This window comes from Podarcis filfolensis (assembly GCF_964270895.1).
Source record: "Podarcis filfolensis genome assembly, chromosome: 6".
Lineage (NCBI taxonomy): Eukaryota > Metazoa > Chordata > Lepidosauria > Squamata > Lacertidae > Podarcis > Podarcis filfolensis.
The window spans coordinates 19,263,654-19,289,428 of record NC_139609.1 but is presented as its reverse complement, the minus strand read 5'-3'; the positions used below and the strand labels follow the sequence as shown (position 1 = coordinate 19,289,428).

Here is a 25,775-nt window from a genome sequence, read left to right as displayed (position 1 = left end):
GCCATGCATCAAAACTTTCTGGAGCATCCAACTGGAACATACAACAAACCTGGGGGTGGGAGGGAGGCTTGGAAGACTGGGGAAAATAATTTAAATCTTCAGCATCTAAATGGCAATCAATCTAAAGTGTCTTGGAGCACTAGTAAGATACTATTAATATATGCACTGTGATAATGTTACGACTATAAACAAAAGGCTACCAATTCTAAGAGTGCCAAAGTTTCAAAGGCCTTAAGGCATCCTGAAAATTATCAAATACACTTGTTCACTGGAAAACTAATTCCCATTAGTACCAAATAAATGAAGTAAGTGTCGCATTCATAGTCGACGTTCCACTATTCGCACTAAGACAACTAGAGACTCAATACAGTATTATCATCATAGTGAGGAAAATACTTTTCATTTCTGAAAAGGCAATAAATGATGGGCTGATTAAAGATGATTAATGGACTTGGGCTTCAATATTTTCCTTTGTTTCTTTGAAACAGAGACACAATGAAATATATTTATCATGTCAAAAAAAAGTCTGCGGTATAAGAATTTTATAATTGGATGAAAAACAGCACTATTGTCACACAAAGAAAGCTGGCAACACATAAATCATTATAAGGAATTTAACATTTTAAGGATATTGGAGAAACCCTTAGGGCTACACGGCAATTTTTAGTGTTCCATTAGTCTGTTACTTTGAAAGGTTTTCCCCTTTTTGGTTGTAAATTCAAATAAACCAAGCTATAATTGAAGATAACATCTATAAGAATGCACACATGATTGCATCCAATATTGCACAATCTGTATCCCTGGTACAATTAAGGCTGTACCCCAATGCAGAATTAGGTGTGCCAAAACCTCTGGATTTAAAAGAGTGGCAATCCTAATCGTGTCTACTGAGAACTAAGCTCCACTGTATTCAATGAGACTTGCCCCTAGGTGAGTGTGTACAGGATTGCAGCCTTAGGCATGGCTAACTCTGCATAGGACTGGACTGAAGAGAGATTAGGTAAAATCCAGTTCTGTTTTGTTATAACATCTCTGCTGGAACACAGGCCTCTAATATTGTTGTACAATGATCCTAAATATCTTTGGGTGGTAGTCAGCCAAGTTATACTCAGAATAGACCCACTGAAATTAATGAACATGCATAAGTTTGATCTATTAATTTCAATGGGTCCACCTTAAATAAAACATAAAGGTAAAAAGGGACCCCTGACCATTAGGTCCTGTGGTGACCGACTCTGGGGTTGCGGCGCTCATCTCGCTTTATTGGCCGAGGGTGCCGGCATACAGCTTCTGGTCATGTGGCCAGTATGACTAAGCCACTTCTGGCGAACCAGAGCAGCGCACGGAAACGCCGTTTACCTTCCTGCCGGAGCGGTACCTATTTATCTACTTGCACTTTGACGTGCTTTCGAACTGCTAGGTTGGCAGGAGCAGGGACCGAGCAACGGGAGCTCACCCCGTTGCAGGGATTCGAACTGCCGACCTTCTGATCGGCAAGTCCTAGGCTCTGTGGTTTAACCCACAGCGCCACCCGTGTCCCAAATAAAACATAGTTGAACATAATTTGTAGTAAATTAAGTAAACTATTAATTACTTTTCAGTAGTTTACCTAGTGAACAATTCAACTCTGTGCATGCTTACTTAAAAACCCCACTGAGTGCAAGATTACAATCCTATGCAATTTACTCAAGAGTTAGCCTCACTGAGCTTAGTAGCAGCATAGCTTCAAGCTGTAAGTTTTTTCAGTACCAGTTATAAATCCTTAGTTTTATTTTTTTTATTCCTGAGTTCCCACACTTACATCATAACACATTGTTGATATTTCTGGTTTTCCTCTCTGCCTTCTTCAGCTAAATGGGAACTTCTGGAAGGCTCATCTCTCACCAGAAAATGAGAGATGTGCTGTCACTGGAACATCTATTCACCAGGAACAGAATCCCAAAAAATGAAGAAAGTAAGAGCCAATCGTTTTTAAATACACTACCTTTAAAAGTGGTAGTAAGGGAATGGAAAGAAAGGGAATGGTGAGGAAAGAGGTGTAAGAAATCTCACCTTGTACCTCAACTGTTAGTGAAGTTAACAGACAACCATCTTTCTTAAAATGCTACAGAGTCCAGGCCCTTTAGTATCCTGCACAATCAAGAGTGTTCAGCCACCAAAGATGATCTTGCTTAAAGAAGCAAAGATGCTTGCTTAAAATGAATTTAAGGGTCTGCCTACACAACCACTTATAGTGTCACAATTTCCTGTCTTCAACTTTCCATTAATTTACATCATGTTTGTTATGCGCTAAAATTGACTGCAGCCAATTCGCTGTCTGTAACCACCAGCAGTTCAACAAGCCACCTGAGACTGAAAACGTGATTGATGGACTGTTTACAGCTTTGGTGAGTTACAATGTACATGATGAAAAAGCTACTCTAAATAAACTAGAGTAAACACAATTAACAAGTCATTTCCATGAGATCTTGAACCGAGGTACCAAGGTCATGAAAGAACTTCATCATGTGTACTTGACTTCCATGGAAGCATCTCAGAGATGACTCACCCTTCCGTACTAAGCAACAGGCAATCTACTTTATAAGCACGCATCTCAGAGGGCTTTTGGCTTATACTGGCAGAAAGCTACTGCCACAAAAGACTGTAGAAAATACTTGGAATTCCTTCTTTGTTTCCTTTGGTATTGGGGAAACAGGCACATCTGTATTTAAATACCACAGGTCTGTATAATTTTCAGCATCTTATGCAGCTCTGGCTCCTCGACATTTCAGAACGTCAATACCTTGTTTATAAATGGCAAAGTTATTCAGCTGATGCTAAAGCAAGAAAACTCGTGTTCTGTGCAACGAGATATAGAGTTGGAAGCTATGCATCCAGTAATAGGGCAAATTCAGCTCTTTATCAGTAACTGAAACATAGCAATAACTTGCAAACAGGAAGATGAGAAGTATGATTTTCCTCCAGATAAATAATTCACTGCTTTATACATGCACAAACAACACAGGATGGGTATATTTAAGACTGTACTTTACAGCATAGTCTAAGCTTATTGAATGTTGTAATCCTAACCTCACTTAACTGGAAGTATAACCCCACTGAATTCAACTGGGCTTACTTCAGACCAGGCAGTTAGGGCTAAACTGTAAGATCAGTAAAGTCTCTTGCTGCAGTGTAACCGCTAACCAGCGTAACATTGCTGGAGGTTTACGTTAAAAGGGTTTTAAATACTACCACAGACATTTAGCAACGGCACAATGCCACCACCAATACTTATACCCTCAAGCCCAGCTGGGAAACTGAAGGGAAGGGTGGAGATATTATAATCAAAGAACTGTAGAGTTGGAAGGGACCACGAGGGTCATCTAGTCCAACCCCCTCAACGCAAGAATGTTTTGCGCAACATGGGACAACCCACAATCCTGAGATTAAGAATCCCATGCTCTACCGACTGAGCTATCCCAGTATACATCCAGTGTATAACGGAGTACAAGCCCGTAAGTCAGCGCATCCCAATTTGGATTACAGGGCTACCTGGGAGGCAGAGGGGAGAAATTGCTTCCTTATGCATCTTAAAAAGCAGAGACATCACCTTGCCAACAAAGGTCTGTATAGTTAAAGCTATGGTTTTCCCAGTAGTGATTTATGGAAGTGAGAGCTGGACCATAAAGAAGGCTGATCGCCGAAGAATTGATGCTTTTGAATTATGGTGCTGGAGGAGGCTCTTGAGAGTCCCATGGACTGCAAGAAGATCAAACCTCTCCATTCTTAAGGAAATCAGCCCTGAGTGCTCACTGGAAGGACAGGTCCTGAAGCTGAGGCTCCAATACTTTGGCCACCTCATGAGAAGAGAAGACTCCCTGGAAAAGTCCCTGATGTTGGGAAAGATTGAGGGCACAAGGAGAAGGGGACGACAGAGGACGAGATGGTTGGACTGTGTTCTCGAAGCTACAAACATGAGTCTGACCAAACTGCGGGAGGCAGTGGAAGACAGGAGTGCCTGGCGTGCTCTGGTCCATGGGGTCACGAAGAGTCGGACACGACTAAACAACTAAACAACAACATGCCAATGCACTTTTGAGTCACGCAATAAATAAATAAATATGAATTTGCACCAAAGAAAAATATATGACAGGGGGGAAAGGGCTGCTGGTGTCTTTTGCGAACCATGCTACGGGGCCCTCACCCCAACCCTGCCTTCTGGACTACAAGCATCACCAGCAGCATCAGAAGTCCTTAGGTTGCCTGAGGAAGAAATCATGGGTCTTGAACCTTGCTGGGTGCTTCACTGTGGGGGCGCCTCCACACGCCACACTTGGGAAGTCTGCTGTTGCCCCACCAATCCCTTGGCACTGCTAACAACCCCCAGCCTGCCATTATCGGGCAAACAGACGCAACCCCCCCAAGCAAAAATAGTTTTGGCGCGAGTTCTTATACAACTTCAGTGCAGATGGCCTTCTACCAAGGTTTCAATACGCGCCTATTTACTTATGCAAGGGCCAAAGACGGAGCGGGGTGGGGGGAGGCGAGGAGGTGACTAAGGATGACAATTCCCCCCCCCAAAAAAAGAAGGGGAGCCCCTATGAAGGAAGGGCATTAGGACAGGGGCCAACTCAGAAGAAGACCGCCTTCCCTTTTCCAGAGAACTCTTTTCTCCAAAGCGCGCAAGCGCAGTCGCTTCCTCCCCCACCCCCCCACCCCGCATCTCCACACAAACACACCCTCGTCTTACTTACAACTACCGCGTGAAGCGGTGGGGGTGGGGGGGGAGGGGAGAGGGAAGGAAACGGCACTGACGGCGACCAATGAGAGGCGGGGACGCCGTACGAAGCAGCCAATGGAGATCGCCCGGTGGGAGGGCCGCGCTCACGAGCAGGTCCCGGGCGAAGTATCTGTGGCGGAGCGAGCGCGCGGGCGCCGAGGCCAAAAAGAAAAAGAGAAGAGGGTTGATGGGGTTCTTTTTGAGGGCGGGGGCCGTTTACCGAGCGGGGCCTGCGAACTTCTCCTCAGCCGTTTCCTCGCGCGGCGTCATTTCTCCCTCAGCAGTAGCAGCAGCCTCCTCCACCCACCAAGCGCGCGCGCGCGCGCGCCCCTCCACCCCCCCCCCCCTCGACTCGGTACTTTCGGTTACCTCAGAAGGCTGGGCAGGCGTCGGTTTCAGTTATTTTTTAAATCTCCCTCAGGCAGGGACGCGGCAATACGTGGGAGGGGAGGGTGAGGGTTTTGTGTGGAGAAGGAGAGCAGCCCTCAGCCTCTCTCTTTTTTCCCCTCCTCCTCCTCGCTCGCTCTCTCGCTCTTCCGTCTCCTGGTGCCGCCGCTGTCAAGGCTGTAAACATCCCGGCATCCCCGAGGACAAGAAGGCGGGGCCGGGCGCACCGCCTACCGGCCCTGCCTCCTTCCCAGCCGCCGGCCGGCCCGTCGCCCGGCAGGCTGGCTAGCTGGCCGTCGCCGGCTCCCCGCGCGCGCGGTTACTACACACGCGCGGAGAGCCCGTCCTGGCCGCCGCCAGAAAAAGGAGGCAAAAAGGTAACCGTGACTTCGCCTTACAAAAAAGTTGGGGGCGCGAGAAAGGAAGGGAAATAGCGCGGGGAAACGGCTCCACGACGTTTCTTTTCTCTGTCGTAGGCACACACATACACACGTTATGGGCTTCACGCGTCATCCTGCCTCAGTAAGGACTCCCTCCTCCTGATAGACTGGTTCGGTTCATGACCTAGGAACCGACTCTTAGGGGCCGAGGGGGAGTGTCTAGAGCCACCCCAATAACGTATTCCCCCCCCAAAAAAAAGTTGCCATTCCAGTGGTGTGCGTGAACCACGTCATATGATCGATTATGCTGGGAAGGGCTTCCCCCCCGCCCCCTTTATTTTATTCAAGTTGGCATCCCTGGATCATGACATTTAGAGCAGGCAGCTTGCTTCTCCTTAACCATCACCCCTACCCCAGTCAATACACACGTGATTGTCCCTCTTTGAATGTGTGCACTTTGCAAAGGATGCTTCCCCCCCCCCCCGGCTAGAAATACAGTGGTACCTCGGGTTACATATGCTTCAGGTTACATACACTTCAGGTTACAGACTCCACTAACCCAGAAATAGTACCTCGGGTTAAGAACTTTGCTTCAGGGTGAGAACAGAAATCGTGCTCCAGCAGTGTGGCAGCAGCAGGAGGCCCCATTAGCTAAAGTGGTGCTTCAGGTTAAGAACAGGTTCAGGTTAAGAACGGACCTCCGGAACAAATTAAGTACTTAACCCGAGGTACCACTGTATCCCCAAATGCCCCATCTCCGCAGCAGTGGGTTCTGTCTCCCCAGTTTCCTGGCTTCAGAGGCAGATTGCACCTTACAGCAAGGTTTCCCAAACTTGGGTCTCCAGCTGTTTTTGGACTACAACTCCCACCATCCCTAGCTAAGCAGGACGAGCAATTGGGGATCATGGGAGTTGTAGTGCAAAAACAGCTGGAGACCCAAGTTTGGGAAACCTTGCCCTACAGTGTTTCTCAAACTTGGGTTCTCATCTGTTGTTCCCACAGGTCCTGATAGCTAGGGACGATGGGAGTTGTAGTCCAACAACAGCTGGGAACCCAAGTTTCAGGCAGTTGGAGGATTGAAAAAGTTCAGCCAACTCTTATTTCAGATCTGGGGTGTTTTCAGTTTTACAGTTTCCCTTCATTGGACTAGTTCTGCACATCCATCCCAGCAGTTTAAACTGCAGATACATTTGCTTTGGCTATGCCGCTGGTGATTCCTGTAGCAGCACAGCTGGGTTTTTAAAAGTGCAGTCAGCAGAGAGCCAGCTGAATGTAGCACAGTATACAAATATTTAGACAAGCAGGTCTGTCTCTCACATACTGCAAGAAAGACCGGTCTTACGTTATTGTGCCCTCAATAATAAAGTGGAGCTGCCTTCGCATAGTTTTATAAGTCCATATATAAGTTTGTGTCTAAACCTATTGAAATCACTAGGCTTAAATTAGTCTAATTATACATAGGATTGAAGTCATAATAGATTGAGAGTGTGCAACTACACAACTATAATATATGAAGTGAATATATGCCTGTTAAGGTTTTTGTATATGGCAGTGAGTCAAAGTCTCAATCACATGTATAAAATGGAACAGACAAATACAGTTCCTTCAACTCTGTTGCACCATTTTTTTCAGCCTTCGGTTTTCAAATGTTGTTGAACAACAACTATCAGGCTCAGTCATTTTGGTCAATGACCAGAGATGATAGGAATTGTAGTCCCAACAACATCTGGGGACCTATGCTTTCAATGTATATACCATACCTATACCATATGGTGTGAAATGACCTTGTGACATAATGAACACAAAATAAATATGCTGAAATGCAGCTTCCAAGTTAACACAAAAGCAAGAATGTACAAATGTATACAGTGGATAAGCATACCCACCTGTAAAACGTGTCTCCCTGGTGGTAACATTATTTATTTATTTGTTTGTTTGTTTGTTATATTTTTATCCCCGCTTTCCTCCAGAGAGCTCAAGACGGCATACATGGTTCATTCCCTTCCCATTTTTTCCATATAACAACACTCAGGTTAAGCTGAGCAGCCATGACTGGCCCAAGGTCACCCAGTGAACTAGATAGCTGAGTGGGAATTTGAACCCTGTTCTCCCAGGTCCTAGTCCACATTCAAACCAGTACAGTTTATTGTACCTCTGCATATCTACGAAGCAGTTAACTTACCAGTAGAAGGTATGTGATTGAAGGCCATATCTGGAGAAAACTTGTCACAGCTTGCTTATGGAAGAATGGGCCTCAGAAGCAAATTGTCCAACAACCAACTTTTAATTCATAATGAAACATTAATTCCATTGACAAGTAATGCACATTTCTCTTTCTTAAAACCAACTACAGGAGCTAATGAATAAAAGAAAGTAGTACTATGAAAATGAGAACTGTTTCTACTGTATTTTCAATTTAGCAAGCAAAAATAATAATATTTCAGTTCAGTAAGAGAAATATATTCCCCACAACAAAGCATCTTACAGATCTGGGAAGCATCACTGCAATTTTATTTAAGCAAGTTTGTAGAGAGATGAATGAATACCTTTCAGTATTTAAATGAGGTTTATTTCTTCACTTTCTCTCATGAAAATATCCCTTCTGGCCCCCTCGGCAACCTCTTTCATTTTTAGATCAGCTATTTATGCAGTATAAGCAATGATATTTCTAACAAAGGCCCTGAGGAAATTAGTAAGTCAGTTGGTCTCTCTTCTCTAGAGTTACCAGAATCATCAATAATTCAGCAAACGTTCTGTTTAATATAGCATTTAGGTAATTGGGTACAGTTGGCCAAAAGAAATGGACTTGAACATGTTGAAAAGCACTATGGTTCTGGCTTTAGAATGAGGTTCCACGGCAATATTTTAGAGAGCTTCTTCCTCAACTAAATCACAAAATTAAAGTGTACTTTAAAATCTGAATGCCACTGGTACAAAGAATGATAGACCCACATGTAGAGTCTCATCATGCTTCCACGACAGTTTATAAAGATCCCACAACAGCTGATCAGCTACCAAGAATCATGAAAAATGGGCCACCATTGTTTCATCAATGTGGACAGCAATCTTAAAAACACCGAAAAGGGAGTAAGCTCTATTGAACACAGTAGGATTTACTTCCAAGTAAATATGCTAAGGTTTGTGCGGTTAGTTTCATTTGGAAATAACCAAAGGAGGGAGATAAAAAGTTTGAAGAATATATTTGAGTAGCAAGGGGAACGGGTGGCACTGTGGTCTAAACCACCTAGCCTCTTTGGGCTTGTGAATCAGAAGGTCAGCAGTTCCAAGACCATGCAACGGGGTGAGTTCCCTTTGTTCTGTCCTAGCTCCTGACAACCTAGCAGTTTGAAAGCATACCAGCGCGAATAGATAAATAGGTACCGCTGCAGTATTTAAAAGATATTGTTTTGGAAATACAATAATTATATAGGTCTTGTGGAGGGCAGTTAAGTAAACCAGCAAGAAAAGTAGAAGTAGCTATACAAACTATAGGCAGTAATTACTGGAAGACGACCAGAATATCGGTTCGCCAGCTAGTGCTCCTAAACCTCTAAGCTAATTGATTTCAATAGGACTTAGGTACATCTAACGCTTCTCTGGACTGGGAACAGAAAATATTGGAACTAGTAAGTAAGTCAGCGTGATATTAAATTGATTTCAAAGGGTCTGTTCCAAGTAGGACTTAGTTCGATATCACCCTCAACCTGCAGTGGGTCAAATCGTTTAAACGAAGCAGCATTGACAATGACATGCTTTTGTCATAATTTTGTAGTGATGAGGTCTTGAACAAGGCATTCTCAGATAATGGCAGTTACTTAGAACTCTGTGCCCATTGTATTGGACAGTGATGGAATAATGACAGTAGTGGAAATTTATGAAACCTAAGGGAAAGGAATTTCCTCATAAATTTGTTTTGGTTTCTCAATGTCTGCGCTTGCTAGAACTTATTATGACATTACATTCAAAGTCTTGGATGCAAACAGTTTAATCCCTAAGGACTCAATACCAGTTTTGCTCTGCTGAATAGATGGCAGGCATGCTGGAGGAGCAGTGCAGTCAGTGCATATTCCCTCCACATGGCTAACCATGTACCGGTAACTTCCATGATGTGACTAGCAATGTGAAACCTTGACCCTGTTCTTAAATGTGAATCTTTCTCTTTTGGAGGGGCAACGCATTAGGATAATAACAAATAGCACCTTACGTTTCAATATGATATGCCATTACCATTAGAAAGTGGGCTAGGAAATAATTTAAAGGTATATGGTGGAATTCTACTGCTACTGCTGTGTTAAGTATGTCCTGCAAGCTGCCTAGATAAGAGACCATTCAAGTCTCTGAGTATAAAAAATAAGAGCAAGGTATATATTTATGGCAGCATAACCTGTGTACTGGAATGCAGAGGATTTCTGCTTAGCAGAGGATGAGATGATCTAAAATGCAGGGAAGGAGTGGCAGATTGAATCTACTTATCCATAATTAATTTTCTGTAATGGGACTGCATGGCTAGAATTAAACCCTATTGGGAGAATAATGGCTAAAGAGAATCAGTTTCAGGAACAAAAGCATTGAAAAGGTTCTGCACCCCATACCACCAGTCCATGCTGCATTGTATAGGAATTTGACGTGGGTTAAACCACTGTGCTGCTTGGGCTTGCCGATTGAAAGGTCAGCGGTTCGAATCCCCACAACGGGGTGAGCTCTCGTTGTTCGGTCCCAGCTCCTGCCAACCTAGCAGTTCAAAAGCACGCAGTGCAAGTAGATAAATAGGTACTGCTCCAGCGGGAAGGTAAACGGCATTTCCGTGCACTGCTCTGATTTCGCCAGAAGTGACTTAGTCATGCTGGCCACATGACCCAGAAAAACTGTCTGTGGAAGCGGACAAATGCCGGCTCCCTCGGCCTGTAAAGCGAGATGAGCGCTGCAACCCCAGAGTCGTTCGCAACTGGACTTAATTGTCAGGGGTCCCTTTACCTTTACCTATATTCTCAATACTAGATCCTGATTTTGGGTGTCCTTCAGTGAGATGCACTAGCTGCCCCCTGGTAGCCCATCACCTGCCACCAGGTCAGCTCACTGCCTTCAAATTCCTCTGTCAGTGACACTTCAGAGCAGCATGGCTCAGACCAAGCAGTATCTCCATCGGACCTTGCTGCCAGGCACCTGAGTTTGAGCCCACTGCTGACTTTTGCCTCTGCTTGATGTGGAAATCAATGTGGGTGTCTTACCTTACAATTTCCATGCTTTTGTGTATGCCAGTTTTTGAGTCCCTTATTTTTTCGTTTAAATTGAAAGGGTGGTGGTTGGGTTTTTTATGTTATCATCGCTTTCATATAAATTATAATTAACCAGTAGACATAGATATGGAATCTTACTTTTTCCTACCTTTCATATGCAGATCCAGATACACAGAGAAGACATTTTAAAAAGACACTTTAGTAAAGATTTGCATACGCCCTTGATCTTGAAATTATAAAATTAGACATGAGGTTCACACTTCTAAGTACAATATTTAATGAGATGCAGAATTTTGAAAATGGCAGTGTTCACTAAAACTTCTATGTATTGTGGGATTTGTAAGGATGTCTACTCATTGAGGTCAATTTATCTGTCAAAGATCATCAATCAGCAGGAATTTTCACATTAAATTATTATATTTGGTTGGTTAAGAGTGATCATCACCTTGAGATAAGACAATCAGTTCAGCACAATCTTACATGATAGAAAAACCTCCAGGGTAACCCAGTGGTCTAAGATAGCCTTGGAGAGTGGTTGGCAAAAGACTAGGTAGAGATAGCTCCTGTGCTTTTAACAGCTGCATGACAGATAGAAATATAGATGAACCTCTTCCCATTACATTTATTATAGCAGCTATGATTCCAATTGCCTAACATTATGGAATCTTTTTAAGATTCTTATGGTGAATCTTTTGCCACTTAATAAAAAAAAAACATACCCAAAACTTAAGATGAGTGTATATATTGGTTAAATTGACCCATTTCCCCAGACTTTGACTGCATTTCTCAATTATTATTTAAAATCACAAACACGAAAAATGAACTTTAATAGCAGACTTTATTCACCCTTTTAAAATATGCCTCTTTTGCATCTTTCTGAAAATGAGATAATCGTGTCATGTTCTGAACTGCACCATGATTGATAGTCTCAGTCCTTGGGATGCAAACAATTACCTGCTTGAAAGGAAACTGAACAAAACCAGTGTACATTGACATTTAACTTATCTCTATGGTTACAATTTAGTTTTTTAAAATAAATGCATCAGTTTCTGTATCTGACAGTGCCCATTTAAACATACAATCCCATCTTAGAAAATCAGGAACTGTAAGATGTTTCCATATCAAAGGGGCTTTTAACAAAGGTAGAACTGAGGTTTTAAATGTCACAACTTAACTATCCAAGGCCTGGCATGTTTCTCATTTTATGAGAAAACACAACACTGGAAAGCTTAGCCAAATCCACAACAACATGTACGGTACTTGCCTATGACATTAAACAAAACTATATACTTTATTCACTTAACAAGGCTGCTTCTGAAGTAAATGTTGCTTTATTTACAGTTGGGCTGGTAAGTCATATGAGAAACCATTTTAACTATGCCATATTTATGTATATTATGCCTCCATTAATCCTTTGCTCCAGTGGGTAAAATCCAAAAAATATTTCCATACAGAAACAATTTATAGAATACAGTGGTAACCTTGGGTTAAGTACTTAATTCGGAGGTCCGTTCTTAACCTGAAACTGTTCTTAACCTGAAGCACCACTTTAGCTAATGGGGCCTCCTGCTGCTGATGCGCCGCCGGAGCCCGATTTCTGTTCTTATCCTGAAGCAAAGTTCTTAACCTGAAGCACTATTTCTGGGTGTGTAATCTGAAGCGTATGTAACCTGAAGTGTATGTAACCCGAGGTACCACTGTATAGTATAGCAAAATAGCCCAATAATGGAACTGATGAAGCCCACCTTGTGTCATAGAACCACAGAAGTGTAGAGTTGGAAGGGATCATGAGTCATCTAGTCCAACCCCCTGCAATGCAGGAATCTTTTGCCCAACATGGGACTCCAGCTCATGATCCTGAGATTAAGAGTCACATGCTCTACCAATTCACTATCCCTCTTCAGAACATTCAGCTCATTATTAACTGCTATATAGCATGGAAAGCTCAGTTTTTTTACCATGCAGATACACATAAGATTACAACAACATCCAGGGCTGTGGTGCTTGTGGCCCTCCAGATGTTGTACTCCAAAGCAGCCCCAGCCAGCATCATCAGTTATCAGACTGTAGTTTGTTAAGGCTACCAGGAATTGTAGTTCTGTGAAGCATCTCAACAACCCTTAACAAATGACTGTTCCCAGAATTCTCCGATCAGAAGGTGGGTGGTTTGAATCCCCGCGATGGGGTGAGCTTCCGTTGCTCGGTCCCTGCTCCTGCCAACCTAGCAGTTCGAAAGCACGTCAAAGTACAAGTAGATAAATAGGTACCGCTCCGGCGGGAAGGTAAACAGCATTTCTGTGTGCTGCTCTGGTTGGCCAGAAGCGGCTTAGTCATGCTGGCCACATGACCCAGAAGCTGTACGCCGGCTCCTTCGGCCAGTAAAGCGAGATGAGCGCCGCAATCCCAGAGTCATCCGTGACTGAACCTAACAGTCAGGGGTCCCTTTACCTTTACCTTTTAAGAGCACTTTAAATATATGGTGTGGATATGTTCTGCAGCCTTCACCCAAAATGTTATTTTTATCGAGTGGTAAGCCACTCTGGGGACGCGGGTGGTGCTGTGGGTAAAACCTCAGTGCCTAGGACTTGCTGATCGTATGGTCGGCGGTTCGAATCCCCACGGCGGGGTGAGCTCCCGTCGTCCGGTCCCAGCTCCTGCCCACCTAGCAGTTCGAAAGCACTCTTAAGTGCAAGTAGATAAATAGGTACCACTTTATAGCGGGAAGGTAAACGGCATTTCCGTGCGCTGCGCTGGTGCTGGCTCGCCAGAGCAGCTTCGTCACACTGGCCACGTGACCCGGAAGTGTCTCCGGACAGCGCTGGCCCCCGGCCTCTTAAGTGAGATGGGCGCACAACCCTAGAGTCGGACACGACTGGCCCGTACGGGCAGGGGTACCTTTACCTTTAAGCCACTCTGGGAGCTTTTACAGCTGAAGATATAAATGCTTTGAAAAAGTTACAAATAAAATCACCAAACTGTAGAGTTGGAAGGGACCCTGAGGGTTGTCTAGTTCAGCCCCCTGCAGTGCAGGAATCTCAACTAAAGCATCTATGACAGATGGCCATTAAACCTCTGCTTAAACACCTCCAGTGAAGGAGAGTCCACTGCCTTCCAAGGGAGTCTGTCCAACTGTGAAACAGCTCTTACCATCAGAACGTTCCTGGTGTTTAGTGGTAATCTCCTTTCCTGTAACTTGAATCCGTTGGTTCAGATACTACCCTCCTCTAAAGCAAGAGAAAACAAGCTTGCTCCATCTTCCATGTAACAGCCCCTAGATATCGAAAGATAGCTTTCATATTTCCTCTCAGTCTCCTCTTTTCCAGACTAAACATGCCAAACTCACCTAGATCCTTTTCACACGTACTACTGGCAAGCCAGGTTTTCCCCATCTTATGTTTGTTCAGCTGGCTCTTTCTGCCTATGTGTAGATCCTTCCATTTGTTCCTACTGAAATTCATTTTGTTAGTTTGGGCCCACTTTTCCAATCTGCTAAGATCATATTGAATCGTGCTTCTGTCTTCTGCGGCATTAACTACCCCTCCCACTTTGGTGTCATCTGCAAATTTGATGAGCATCCCCTAAATTCCTGCATCCAAGTCATTTATAAACAATGGGCCAATGACAGAACCCCACTTCCCACCTTTTCCAGGATGACAAGGAACCATTAGTGAGCACTCTTTGGCTTTGGTCAGTCATCCAACTACAACCCACCTAACAGTTACCTCATCCAGCTCACAGCTTTTCTGCAAGAATTTAATGGGGGAATTTGTCAAAAGCTTTGCTGAAATCAAGATACACTATGTCTACAGCATTCCCCTGACCCACCAAGCTTGTAACATGGGGGGAAAAAAGAAAAAGAACCGAGATTCGACCGGCATGTCTTATTTTTGAGAAACCCATGTTGGGTCTTAGAGCATCATTTTCTAACTGCTCATAGTTTAATTATTGTGTGAAAGCTACCATATTCTGCATGGTGTAGCAAGAGGTTGGGGAACACACCAGGAGACAGGCCGAAAACAGTGCCTTCTATACAATCTAGAAGTTTTATTTGAGTGAACCTCCAAGTTCCTCCAAAGTTCATGATCTTAATTTGTTTCTGTATAAATATTTTGTGGACACTTACTGTTACACAACAAACATGAAATAAAAAGACCAGTACAAACAGTAATCAGAGTAAATGGAGAGTGGAGTCTTTCAGCTCAGCTGATGTACGCAGTGGTTGCTTTGACCACATGGCTTCGCAACTACTTTTAAGACCTTTCAAGCCCTCATACATGACAGAAGGGAGAATTCTCTACTATAAGGACAACACTCCTTTCTCTATCTGCAAGGATTCCAAAATCTCCAATGATATATTCATGATCTGTGCACCTTTTAAGTAAAGGATAGAATTTGGATGTTCAATGCTGGATTAAGCACACAACTATTATATGGTATGCCAGTTTGGATAAATGCCTTCAGCCAGGCTACTGAAAGACTGAAGCTTTCCTTGGCGGGGGGGGGGGGAAATGGTGTACCAAATTGTGTCCCCTATGCTGCCCTATGTCTAGAAAGAAACCGAAGACTTTTAGTAACAAAAGCATGGCTGCAAACGTTTAAGTTTTGGTTGTAGCTGCATTATAGATCAGAACCTAATAGTCCTGCTGTGGCCATGTTAGCTGAATACAGTCACATTTCATGTTACGTTTTTTTCAGGTTGCGACCCGGAAGTACTAGAAAGGGTTACTTCTGGGTTTTGCCGCATGCGCAGAAGCGTTAAATTGCACTGCGCACTTGCACAGATACGGTGCTTCAGGTTGCGAGCTTTTCATGTTGCGAATGGGCCTCCGGAATGGATCCTGTTCGCAACCAGAGGTACCACTGTATCAATAATCAGGATGGCTGGGAAGGATTGAGAACAAAATTAAACAGATAGGTATTTCACTAAACTCCTTGTACTGCTTATCAGAAAAACCTGCATTTGAGATAATTAAATGCAGATTGTTAGACAATTAATTTCAATAACTTAGTAGCCAAATCAAAAATAGCTAGGGTTCCCCCCTGGTGCCATTTTTACACCTGAAAACCAGGGCCTGTCAGGAATTTTCCTGACGTATGGCAAGTCTAGAAATAGCATCTGTGCAAGCCTGGGGATGGTGCAATGTGGACAACCAACGGCAACTTATCTCTCCCATTCGACCAACCCAAATCAACACAGGTCATACATGCTCGCAAGACTGAATGTGCTACCTTCGGCAATGCTACAGGGGAGATTCCAGAAAATACCACTTGCCTTATGCACCTGTAGACAGAGTCATATAGAATCAGTCATGCATGTTCTTTTGCACTGCCCGTTGTATCAGATGATTTGATCTAAGTTCATTAATCAGTTGGTTGTCAACAGGAAGTGGCATTCAGATGAATGTAAGGTAGCCTTCCTTATTTTTACTCAGGATGGGGATAAGATGGAGGTAGTAACCAGGTTTCTGCAACAAAATGAGGATTAATGAATGTTATACATTATTTTAATCACTAGATGCAGATTTTGCCGAGTGATTTTATTGTTCTGAACTTTACTGGAATATTGTCTAGATGACAATAAAGGTTTGAGAATTGGGATAGAATGTGAAAGCACTGCAGCTGCAAGACTTACATCCCCTGCAATAGCTCTGGGGGTTTTCTGTTTGTATCAAGAAGGAGAAATACAGAAGTGTCAGAGCTCATGACTCTGCTGCATTTATCTAGAATCGGATGCCACTTTACCAGGACTGATACAATCCAGGTGATTTATGCCATAATAGCTGGAGTAATCCCATAGGATATGGCTACCAAGGCTTCCCTTGGTGATTCCTCTTTCTTTGTGATTCTGCTCCCCTTTAAACACAGGTTCAGTTCTCTGTAAGTTCTCTGTTCTCTCAGTGAGCAGATCACAATTTCCAGGGATCAGGTAAATAACTTTTCCCCACCAAAATTGTCACCCATACATTATTTCAGTCAGCAGAGTACTCACAAATGTTTCCCTGTTCACATTGCTTTGAGCATTTGAGACATGCCACTTGTTTTGTTCATAATTCATTTCTTTAAAATTCCTGTGGCTGAGTCGCTAATGAGTTGAGTTCTTGACATTGCCGTTCTTTGAACGTGTAAATCACTATGAAAATATCATTAGAGTCTGTAAAAGGAGTGGAAAGAGAAAGCAAAAACCAGGTATGACTTATTAATTAGGTCAATGTTCAGGATAAAATTGATAACATTGCCAAAAGTTTAGCAGCACTGGAGAAGAAGGAAACAAGTGTTGTGGATGGAACATGCATCCCTGTCCTTCCAAAATCCTGCCTGTCAGAAAAATAATTATTATATGAAAGAAGATGTTCACCTACTGAACTGATTTAACCATTGGTTTTTAGGACCTTTAGCAGTTTGAAAGCACATCAAAGTGCAAGTAGATAAATAGGTACCGCTCCGGTGGGAAGGTAAACGGCATTTCCGTGCGCTGCTCTGGTTTGCTAGAAGCGGCTTCGTCATGCTGGCCACATGACCCGGAAGCTGTACGCCGGCTCCCTCAGCCAATAAAGCGAGATGAGCGCCGCAACCCCAGAGTCGGTCACGACTGGACCTAATAGTCAGGGGTCCCTTTACCTTTACCTTTAGGACCTTGGAGCTTGGAAAGCCCCTTCTATGGTGGCTCACCTCAGAATATGGTGGCTGTTTTACCCCTTCACATGGCAGATAAACAGCACTTATAATATGTATTCCAGAGGTGATTTGGAAAAGAGATTGATTTCTCCTGAAGTGCACAGAAGTAATGTTCTGTATATTTCAACCAATTTCAAGCTAGAACTAGGGAAAACTTGGAGAGAGCTTGTACGTGTGACTTCATTTTTATTTGGCAGTCCTGGGGAAGCAGAAAGTCTGGCTGGTGTATCAAGAGTTCCATGACAGTATGTATTTTGGATAATGCCCTACACATCATTTACTCTTCCTGTATCACTCTGGCTCTGGAACTATCCTGTGTTGCTTAGATCTAAGCTGTCTTAAAGACTATATTCCCTCATATAAACCTGCCTGGGTTTTGAGATCTTATGGGGAAGCCCTTTTTCAGTCCTGCTACCCTCACAGGCACACTTTATGGAGACACGGAAAAGGGCCTCCTTGGTGGCTGTTCCCAGACTGGAACTCCCTCCCTGGAAAAGCTAGACTGGCTCCCTCCTTGTTGTCTTCAATGCAGTTCTCACCACATTTACTTAGAGGTAGCTCTTGCCAATTTCAGTTGGATGTCAACCTTCATGCTACAGCACCAGGGGTGAACCATCTAGTTAGTCCTCTCCTCTTGTCACTTTCCTACTTCTTGGCCTCTACTTTTTTTTTTCTCACTCTCCATGCCTGCTTTTCGTGAATGGCAGAAGCAGATGCATAAAGGTGTACGGATGAACAAATCTGCCAGTTTCGGCTCTCTCCATTCCCCATTTGAACTTGGGACCTGTTGCATGCAAAGCACACACTCTCCCAATCATACACAGCCCTTCCCAATGTTGAAATTAGAAATACAGATGCGAAAATCATGTTTTGCCCATGAGATTAGAGATGGTATAGTGTCATGACAAAAAAATGGCTTTCCACATTTGATCTGTTATACCCCATAACGGTAATAATTTTAAATTCTCACAGCATTTGTACCCTCAATTCACTTCTATGACCAAAATTTATAAGACTTCTGAGTCCAGCACTGGGTATGCAAAGCCACATCCAGATTATCAGATTTCATGTTTTGTAGGTGGACATGAGTATAAACTATTCCCACATTAGCATTTTCACCTACCTTGCTTTGCAGGTAGATTGCCCTGGAGAGGAATCGTGGGGAATGACCTGCCCTCCTAACCGCCATGGATAGGCTGAATTTGAATTCTTGGTTTGGCGGGAACCCAGAAGCCATTGCAACGGCCAAGAGGCATGGCAGCGGCCAAGAAGGAAGGGGCATGGCTGCAGTAGGATGGGGAGCCCCATGCTGGGCCACAAACATTGCCCACCATTGGATTGGTGAGCGGCCATTTAGGGCCTCTGAGGGAAATACTAACGCTCTTATTTCCTAATTAAACACCAAAGTGTGAAATGTAACCAGATATGTTCACAGTATTTCTTGGGATTTTGATCTCGTGAGGTTAATCAAAGAAAAGGGTTATACAAATTAATTTTTTAATACATTATTTTATTGCTCTGTGTGCACAATAACTCTCTGGATTTTCCATTGACCCCCTTTTAAAAATCTTCAAGGAGAATATTTAACTCTGGGGTTGTTTCTTTACCTCCACTGAAGCTTTTTTTAAGAGACTGCTGAAGGTTTGTAATGATGAAGCAAGATTATAAAGAAAAACAGACATTACTCTTGCAGCCCTTTTTTCTTCAATTAGTATTTCTAATCACATTAGACATGTTTCCAGTATCCAGAGAGGATGCCTGATCCCTACAGCTATCGTGAACCATTAACTTTAATTAAAATTTACAAGTCTAATGTTGTTACATCTGCTAAAAGCATTAACTGCCATGTTAATTACCAAAATGTTAATGTTGCATTAAAATATGAATGTTCCCTTTTGACAGATCCTCTCTGGTCCCACACTCCACACCCCCACCTTGCTGGAACGTGTCCTAAAAACTGCAAAATCTGAAGGAAAAGCATGAGCAGGAACTGAAATAATAAACAATACCAGTAAAATCTTTATCTGAAGATAAAGCTTTCTGGCCAAAAATCTGGCAAAGATCAGTGTCTAAAATAAATACGTAATGATTATTTCATGTCTGACATACTATGTTAGAATTGCAAAACTTTATTTAAAAAATACTCCATAAGGTTGGGATAAATTGCTCCATAGAGGAACTAGATACTTATACCGCATATTCACACAATGTGGATTTTTTGGTTTTATTTTGCAGGTTAATGTAATACATAAGACTTCGTTCTCAACTCCTTACAACTTTTAGGGTATTTAAGTTCAGTAGGGAGAAAGAGGAAATAAACCCTCCTTCCATTTATATTACTTTGGGAGTGGGTCTCAGAATTCATATTTGCATGAATTAAATTATATCCCTTGTCTGGGATATAAAGAAAAGTGTATACCGTATTTACGGAATGCATATTCAGATATTAGCCCTCAAGTGCAGGTCTGTTCACACAAAGTTGCAATTTCACAAACAGATTTCCTATGGAAAAGTTACAGAGGAGACTAACCTGGATCATTAGCAAGAGACGCAGACATATCACCAGTTGGCACAGTTCCCACAAAGTGTTTGCACATAAATGAACCTGTAACATATACAAAACATAAATAATCATTATTGTATAAGCATGATGTATATGCAATGTGCAAGAAAATTCCCTTTCGGTGTGGTGGATCAATCTCCATGCCAGATAAAGTAATGTGGGTAGCAGCCCATACTTTTCACCTACATTCATGTCTGAAGCTATATGAAAACCTAGGATCTGAGCTCTAAGATTGAATCCTTTTCTTTGCCGTTTTGGTCTACTGCAGAGCAAAGATATACACATGGAAGCTCAGGAAACCAAAACCCTGATATTCTAATTCCTTTTCTTCTGATTTTATAGGGTCATATGCATCACTTGATATCTAATTACTCCACAGTTGATGGATTGCCACTGAATTGTTCACAGTCCATCGAAAGGCATTATGTTGAAGTAAGCAGAGGCGATAAAGTGAGGTGAGGTGATACAGTTGTTAGTGTCTGTTCTGCAATGGCTTCCACCAAAATGGAGAAAACCTTACAGGTGCATAGGAACCAAGCATAGGAAACACGGGCCTTGGTTTATTCCTGTACACTTTGAAGCTATCCTCTAACAATGGTTTCCTTCTATGTCTTGACTTGTTCCTACATACTAGTTTCACTTGATGCCAAACCATTAAATTATAAACAATAAATATGCATATATAAAACAGGCCTTAGATCAGGCATGAGATGAATTGGATCCTCTTGTGTTGTTGGACCAGCTCCCATCATCACTGATCATTGACCATGCCGGCTAGGGCTGATGGAACCTGGATTCTAAGAACATCTGGACCGCCAAAGGTTCCCTATCCCTGCCTTCCATTATACACTTTGGTGTAACTGCAGTCTTAGATGTCACTTCTCTAAATGCATTCATATCTTTCAAAAAGTAACACATAAAGTGATTGCGAGAGGAAAGTGCATTCTGGCTGAGGCCCAATGTGGACTTTAAGAAGTAGTAAGGGCAAAAGAAGCAAAATTTTCAGAAGGAAAAAAGAAAACCATTTCTCAGTCTAATACAGGCGGTGCCAGAGATGGTGTGAGATTTTGGGAAAGTACTGCTGGTGTTGTTGGGTCTATGGTGGCTCCTTCACACATCCAACCCATCACCTAATGCTGTGGTCACCATGTGATAAACATTCGGGTTTATCACCAGCTGTTAAATAAATGGTTGGAAATAAAAGTTGATATCCTCCTTAAAAATCAGCAAAAAAAAGTCCATCAATTTCAATGTGATTATGTTGTGTGTTTTCAGAAACATTTCTTGAAAAAAAAAAAAGATTATTTGTGGTGCATAATAAGCCAACTCAAATCATGAGCCAAATGTGTGATTATGTTATTCCCTGTAAAGAACAATGAGACTGTCATAATGTAGCTGTTAAAATTAAGCAATCAAGAGAACAGGACGCTGAAGTGTACACTTCTGACAAGCAGCATAGAAGATCTACAGGCAAAATTAAGATTCACGCCCGTAAATTTAAAATATAGGATATGGCATGGAGTTTAACAGTACTTATTTGCAATCATACTGAGAAATTAGGTGGCATACTGTTAACTTCAGTCATTAAAATAATTATTCAACTTAGAAGAGATGTAACACAATTATATGCTAATTATGAAATTTGCCACAATCTTTAGAAGTTCAAAGATTGAACACCTTCAAAAATTATAATACATAGACTCTAACAAATCTGTATACTAGGCCAAATGTTGCATTAGTTGCAAAATGTAACTTCTTTCTAATAATTATTTCTGGGTTCCATATTTCTTGCATATTCAAAATACAGGAAATAAATGGCTTGGGATGGATGGGAATCTCCTATAACTTCTGGTTTTGAGGAAGCAAAATCAAGTTATGTTCTGAGGAGGAAGTAGTTTTTGAGGCTATTTTCTCAAAGCTCTCCTAGCATGGTATTATTGGGTTTTAGCACGGTTCAGTGGAGGCTGGTCCATTAGGGCAAAGTGCTCTGCTAACTTCATTCTGTCCTCAGCGATCCTCCGCCTCCTTACTTGCAAACCCAGGAGGTCGCCCTGGCTGTCAGCTTCTTCCTTAGTCTCAATGTTGCCCTTGTAGAGCTCTGCAGGGAAATGGATGGGGGCAAAGCTAGAATTACTTGACTCCGCCTCTCATTGGCTCTAGCTCCACTTACTGTTGCTCTCACTGCCTTCTCCCTATCAGCAACAATAGGCACTAGCCACCACTGGCACAGATGCTGTGTTGGGGAAAGGACTTGTGCAAACCACTCAACTTAAAAACTGGTACCTGGAACAGGGATGAGCTAACTTCTGTCCTGTTTGGCCTCCTTTCTTCCCTGCACTCCCTGTACTCAACTGCTGTATGTTGTATTTACAACAGGAGAATAAATAGTTAAGGCATAATTAATCTGTGTTGAGTGATCCTAAATAGGCATGCAAGAAGCGGTGCCGATGGATTAGGTTATTATCCACCGTTCCAGGGTTCTTTGCAAGAATTCAACTAGCAGCAAATCAGCTTGGCCCTCGTCATTTGTCTTTCACCTATGAAAACCAGATTTCTCGTTCTGTGCTGAAATCCTAATTGCCTAGCAGCAAACAATTATATATCCACAACCCATGGAACAAAATGACCTACAACTTTGACTGTTTCTCAAGTCTTGTCTGCAGACTCTTTATCCCTCTGGAAAAAAATGGTTTGCCAAATTCTCATTTTCAAATGGCTAGCAAATACCAGTGGTGATATGCTGGCAGAAGTTCCTCTTGCCCTGAAGAAGTGCAAGTGGAACATAAAGTGCCTTCTCCAATATTAAATCATCTGCTGCCTTCTGCCCTTTACGATCAGTGATACAGATCTTCTTCCATGTTCCATCTAGGCTAGGGAGTTCCATCTTAGCGCCCTTTCTGTACTGGCACCTCAAGTCGTACTGGAAATCAAGTCGAGTTCTGATTTCCACTGCCAATCATATAAAAGACACATCTAAAACACTGTTTACAGACATGCATTGGTGGATTCATTTTTCATGGATGCAGCTTGATTTCTGTTGAGCTGTTTCTAAGAAATACGGCATTGTGTTAATATTCTGTTTTGCCATGATAGAAATAGAAATCCATAATTTGATGGATATATTGTCCAAGGTTGCTGCCAGATGACCTGTCTGTTGAGGGTCCATTCTGATTTGTTTGGACAAATTTCACAGGCAGTTTATATGACACTGGCTGTTCATTGAGCATCCGTCCTGGTTTGTTGGTGAGGAGGTTATGAAATGTCATGTCAAGCAGTTGTCATCCCATACTTTGTTGTCACTTTCCTTAACTGCAAAACATCAATTTTTTAATGGAAGCAGGTTTGATACACAGGTGTTCCATATCCACTTCAGTTGTGCAACCTGAATTAGCACTGAAACCCACCTGCAAAACAGCAGGTGTCTGGAAGCACCCCAAGACCCACAAGGGAGAAAATGATGGCCTGAGGGAGTTCCATTCCCTCTTCACACACTTCAGTCCTGGGATTCATAGAGAAGCGATTTAAAGCACCAACAATCAAACATTCATTTAATCCTGGCATAGGCAAACTCGGACCTCCAGATGCTTTGGGACTACAGCTCCCATCATCCCTAGCTAGCAGGACCAGTGGTCAGGGATGGTGGGAATTGTAGTCTCAAAACATCTGGAGGGCCGAGTTTGCCTGTGTCTGATTCAATCCCAAAATGCCACAGGCACATGCAACTTCCCCCCTTGTCCACTGTAACAACCCGCCTGGCTGGGGAAGAAAAGACTTGCAGGACAAAAAAAGAAGAAGGCGGCTGCTTGAGCAAGGCAAGCTGTATTTACTAGTAATGGTTTTTTTTAAGAGGCCTTCGCAGAGAGTTCAAGCTTGCCCTACTACGAGATGCAATCACCCCTTTGCAGCTTCAGCTTCTGCTACTTCTAAGCATAAATCAGTTCCCTGAAAGCACCTTTTATTTATTCTGCTTGACTGGAATAATTCAATGGATGACTCACTTCAGTGAAGTTACTTTGCATGTAGCCAGCCCAAACCCAAAGGCAATCTTCTCATGGGCTTCGCACAACACATTTTCCACTGAAAATGGTAACAACAATAGTGATTACCCTTTTTTTCCTTTTTAAAAAATGAAATGGGTGTCTGAAAATGTTTCCTAATTTCATGCCAGAAGGCAGCTCACTTCTGTGGGCTTTGATTAGCTTGTGTACTGTTCACAGCCTGGAGCAATTTCTGTAAAATTAAGTTGGGGTTGGGCAGAGCAATGTGGCCTCTCTCAAGACAAGTGCCAAGAGATGGCTTTTTGCTAAACCTCACCTCTAAACCTCATTTTGTAACTTGGGTACCAAAGATTTAGAAAAATAGTGGGCTAAAGCAGAAAGAGCACATTTGCTACAAAATAAGCTCCATTCTGTTCCATAAAGTTACTTTGTTCTCAGTGGGAATTTATTTTTAATTCCATTTAAGTCCCATCTTTTCCTCCAAGGAGCTCCAGTTGGCATACATATGGTTGTCTGCCTCCTCATTTAATTCTCACAACAACCATGTGAGATAGGTTATGCTGAGAGGCAGTGATTGGCCCAAGTCACCCAATGAATTTCATGGCAAAGATAGGATTTGAGCCCTGGTCTCCCATGTCCTAGTCTGACAGTCTAACCAGTACAGGCAAACCCCCTCTCCCCACTTATGTGAGGGTTACGTTCCACGTCATCACATGGGTACACCTGTCCCATTCCGTCCTCTTCCAGTGCCAATTATGACATGTGTGTATGCAGTCACACATGCATTGAATGTGCACAAAATGGGAGTTGCCTGTATTCCACATTGGCTGGAATCAGTTAGAATCATTCCTTTGAAATGGGTGGCATGAGTGCAGTTTAAAATAGACTTTTTGGATACAAGCACTACCAAAATCTATGTAACTTACTTTTAAATAGGTGTGCTTAGTTAGGGCTGCAATCTTGTATCCGGTTACCTGGGAGCAAGCCACATTGAGTTAAATGTATAGGATTGCACTGTAAGATCAGGGCATTTTTTATTTATTTTTATTGACTTGGCTTTCAATTGCCTCACAACTGTTAAGCATTGCTGAAGGTTTTATTCGCCCCATGTTGCTGTATGAATTTCATGTGCAATAAACTGTCCTCCAGCAAATGTCTTTTCATATAGATCAGTATTCCACAAACTGAGGTCCTCAGATATTGTTGAACTACAACCCACATATCCCCAAGTCAGCATGACAATGGTCAGGGATAATGAGAGCTGTAGTCTAACAAAAACTCAGGATGAAAAGTTGGAGGAGGTTGGTTTGGGTTTATTAAATGTCTTGCTTCCCACTGCAAAATGTCCCAAAGTGATTCACAAACAGAGCACAAACACAATAATTAAAAAATTACACATTGGCATGTTAAAAACACACAAACATCCAATTATTGGTGAAGCTCAAATGCCTCTCATCAAAACAACTACAGAGTTGGGGCCCATCAATGGATGCACATGAAAGCTAAGTCACAATGCAGAGTGCAAGCTGCTGTTTCTAGAGACCCTGGGAAATGACACCTCAGGCGACTCACATTAACAAATGTTTAACAAGCCATTCTCACAGCACAAAGTAAGGACTGTGATTAGCCAGGGGTAGGCGCTAGAAAATAACTATCCTGATAAACAGGGGCAGTGTGAGCATATGCTGTCAGGACAATAGACCCTTTGCTGATCTTGAAGCCTAACGTTGCTGATCTTGAAGCCTAACTTTACCACCTTCTGAAGCCATTTCTGGA

General features: G+C 42.6%; 2 protein-coding genes across 15 annotated transcripts in view; one reads left to right on the top strand and one right to left on the bottom strand.

Moving 5' to 3' along the window:
* NEK7 (NIMA related kinase 7) overlaps positions 1 to 5,462 on the bottom strand; it is an 82,428-nt gene extending 76,966 nt beyond the window's left edge. For 2 of the 8 annotated variants that reach the window (XM_083620355.1, XM_083620356.1), the window contains exon 1: positions 5,129 to 5,346. The gene's annotated coding sequence lies outside the window, so the exon portion shown is untranslated. Of the gene's footprint in view, positions 1 to 1,801; positions 1,918 to 2,052; positions 2,169 to 4,979; positions 5,102 to 5,128 lie in introns of those variants that run through there. The other 6 variants (XM_083620352.1, XM_083620350.1, XM_083620351.1 and 3 more) reach the window with 6 other exon arrangements.
* The window catches only part of LOC310765433 (uncharacterized protein), a 39,255-nt gene continuing 18,868 nt past the window's right edge, over positions 5,389 to 25,775 (top strand). For 2 of the 7 annotated variants that reach the window (XR_014549571.1, XR_014549572.1), the window contains exons 1-2: positions 15,547 to 16,524; positions 20,344 to 20,456. Coding sequence is in view for 1 of the 7 variants with exons in the window: in XM_083620369.1 (XP_083476495.1) it covers positions 16,465 to 16,524; positions 20,344 to 20,456; positions 25,168 to 25,300 (306 nt within the window). In the remaining 6 variants the exon portion in view is untranslated. Of the gene's footprint in view, positions 5,524 to 7,126; positions 8,049 to 15,546; positions 16,525 to 18,573; positions 18,780 to 20,343; positions 20,457 to 25,167; positions 25,301 to 25,775 lie in introns of those variants that run through there. The other 5 variants (XM_083620369.1, XR_014549568.1, XR_014549570.1 and 2 more) reach the window with 5 other exon arrangements.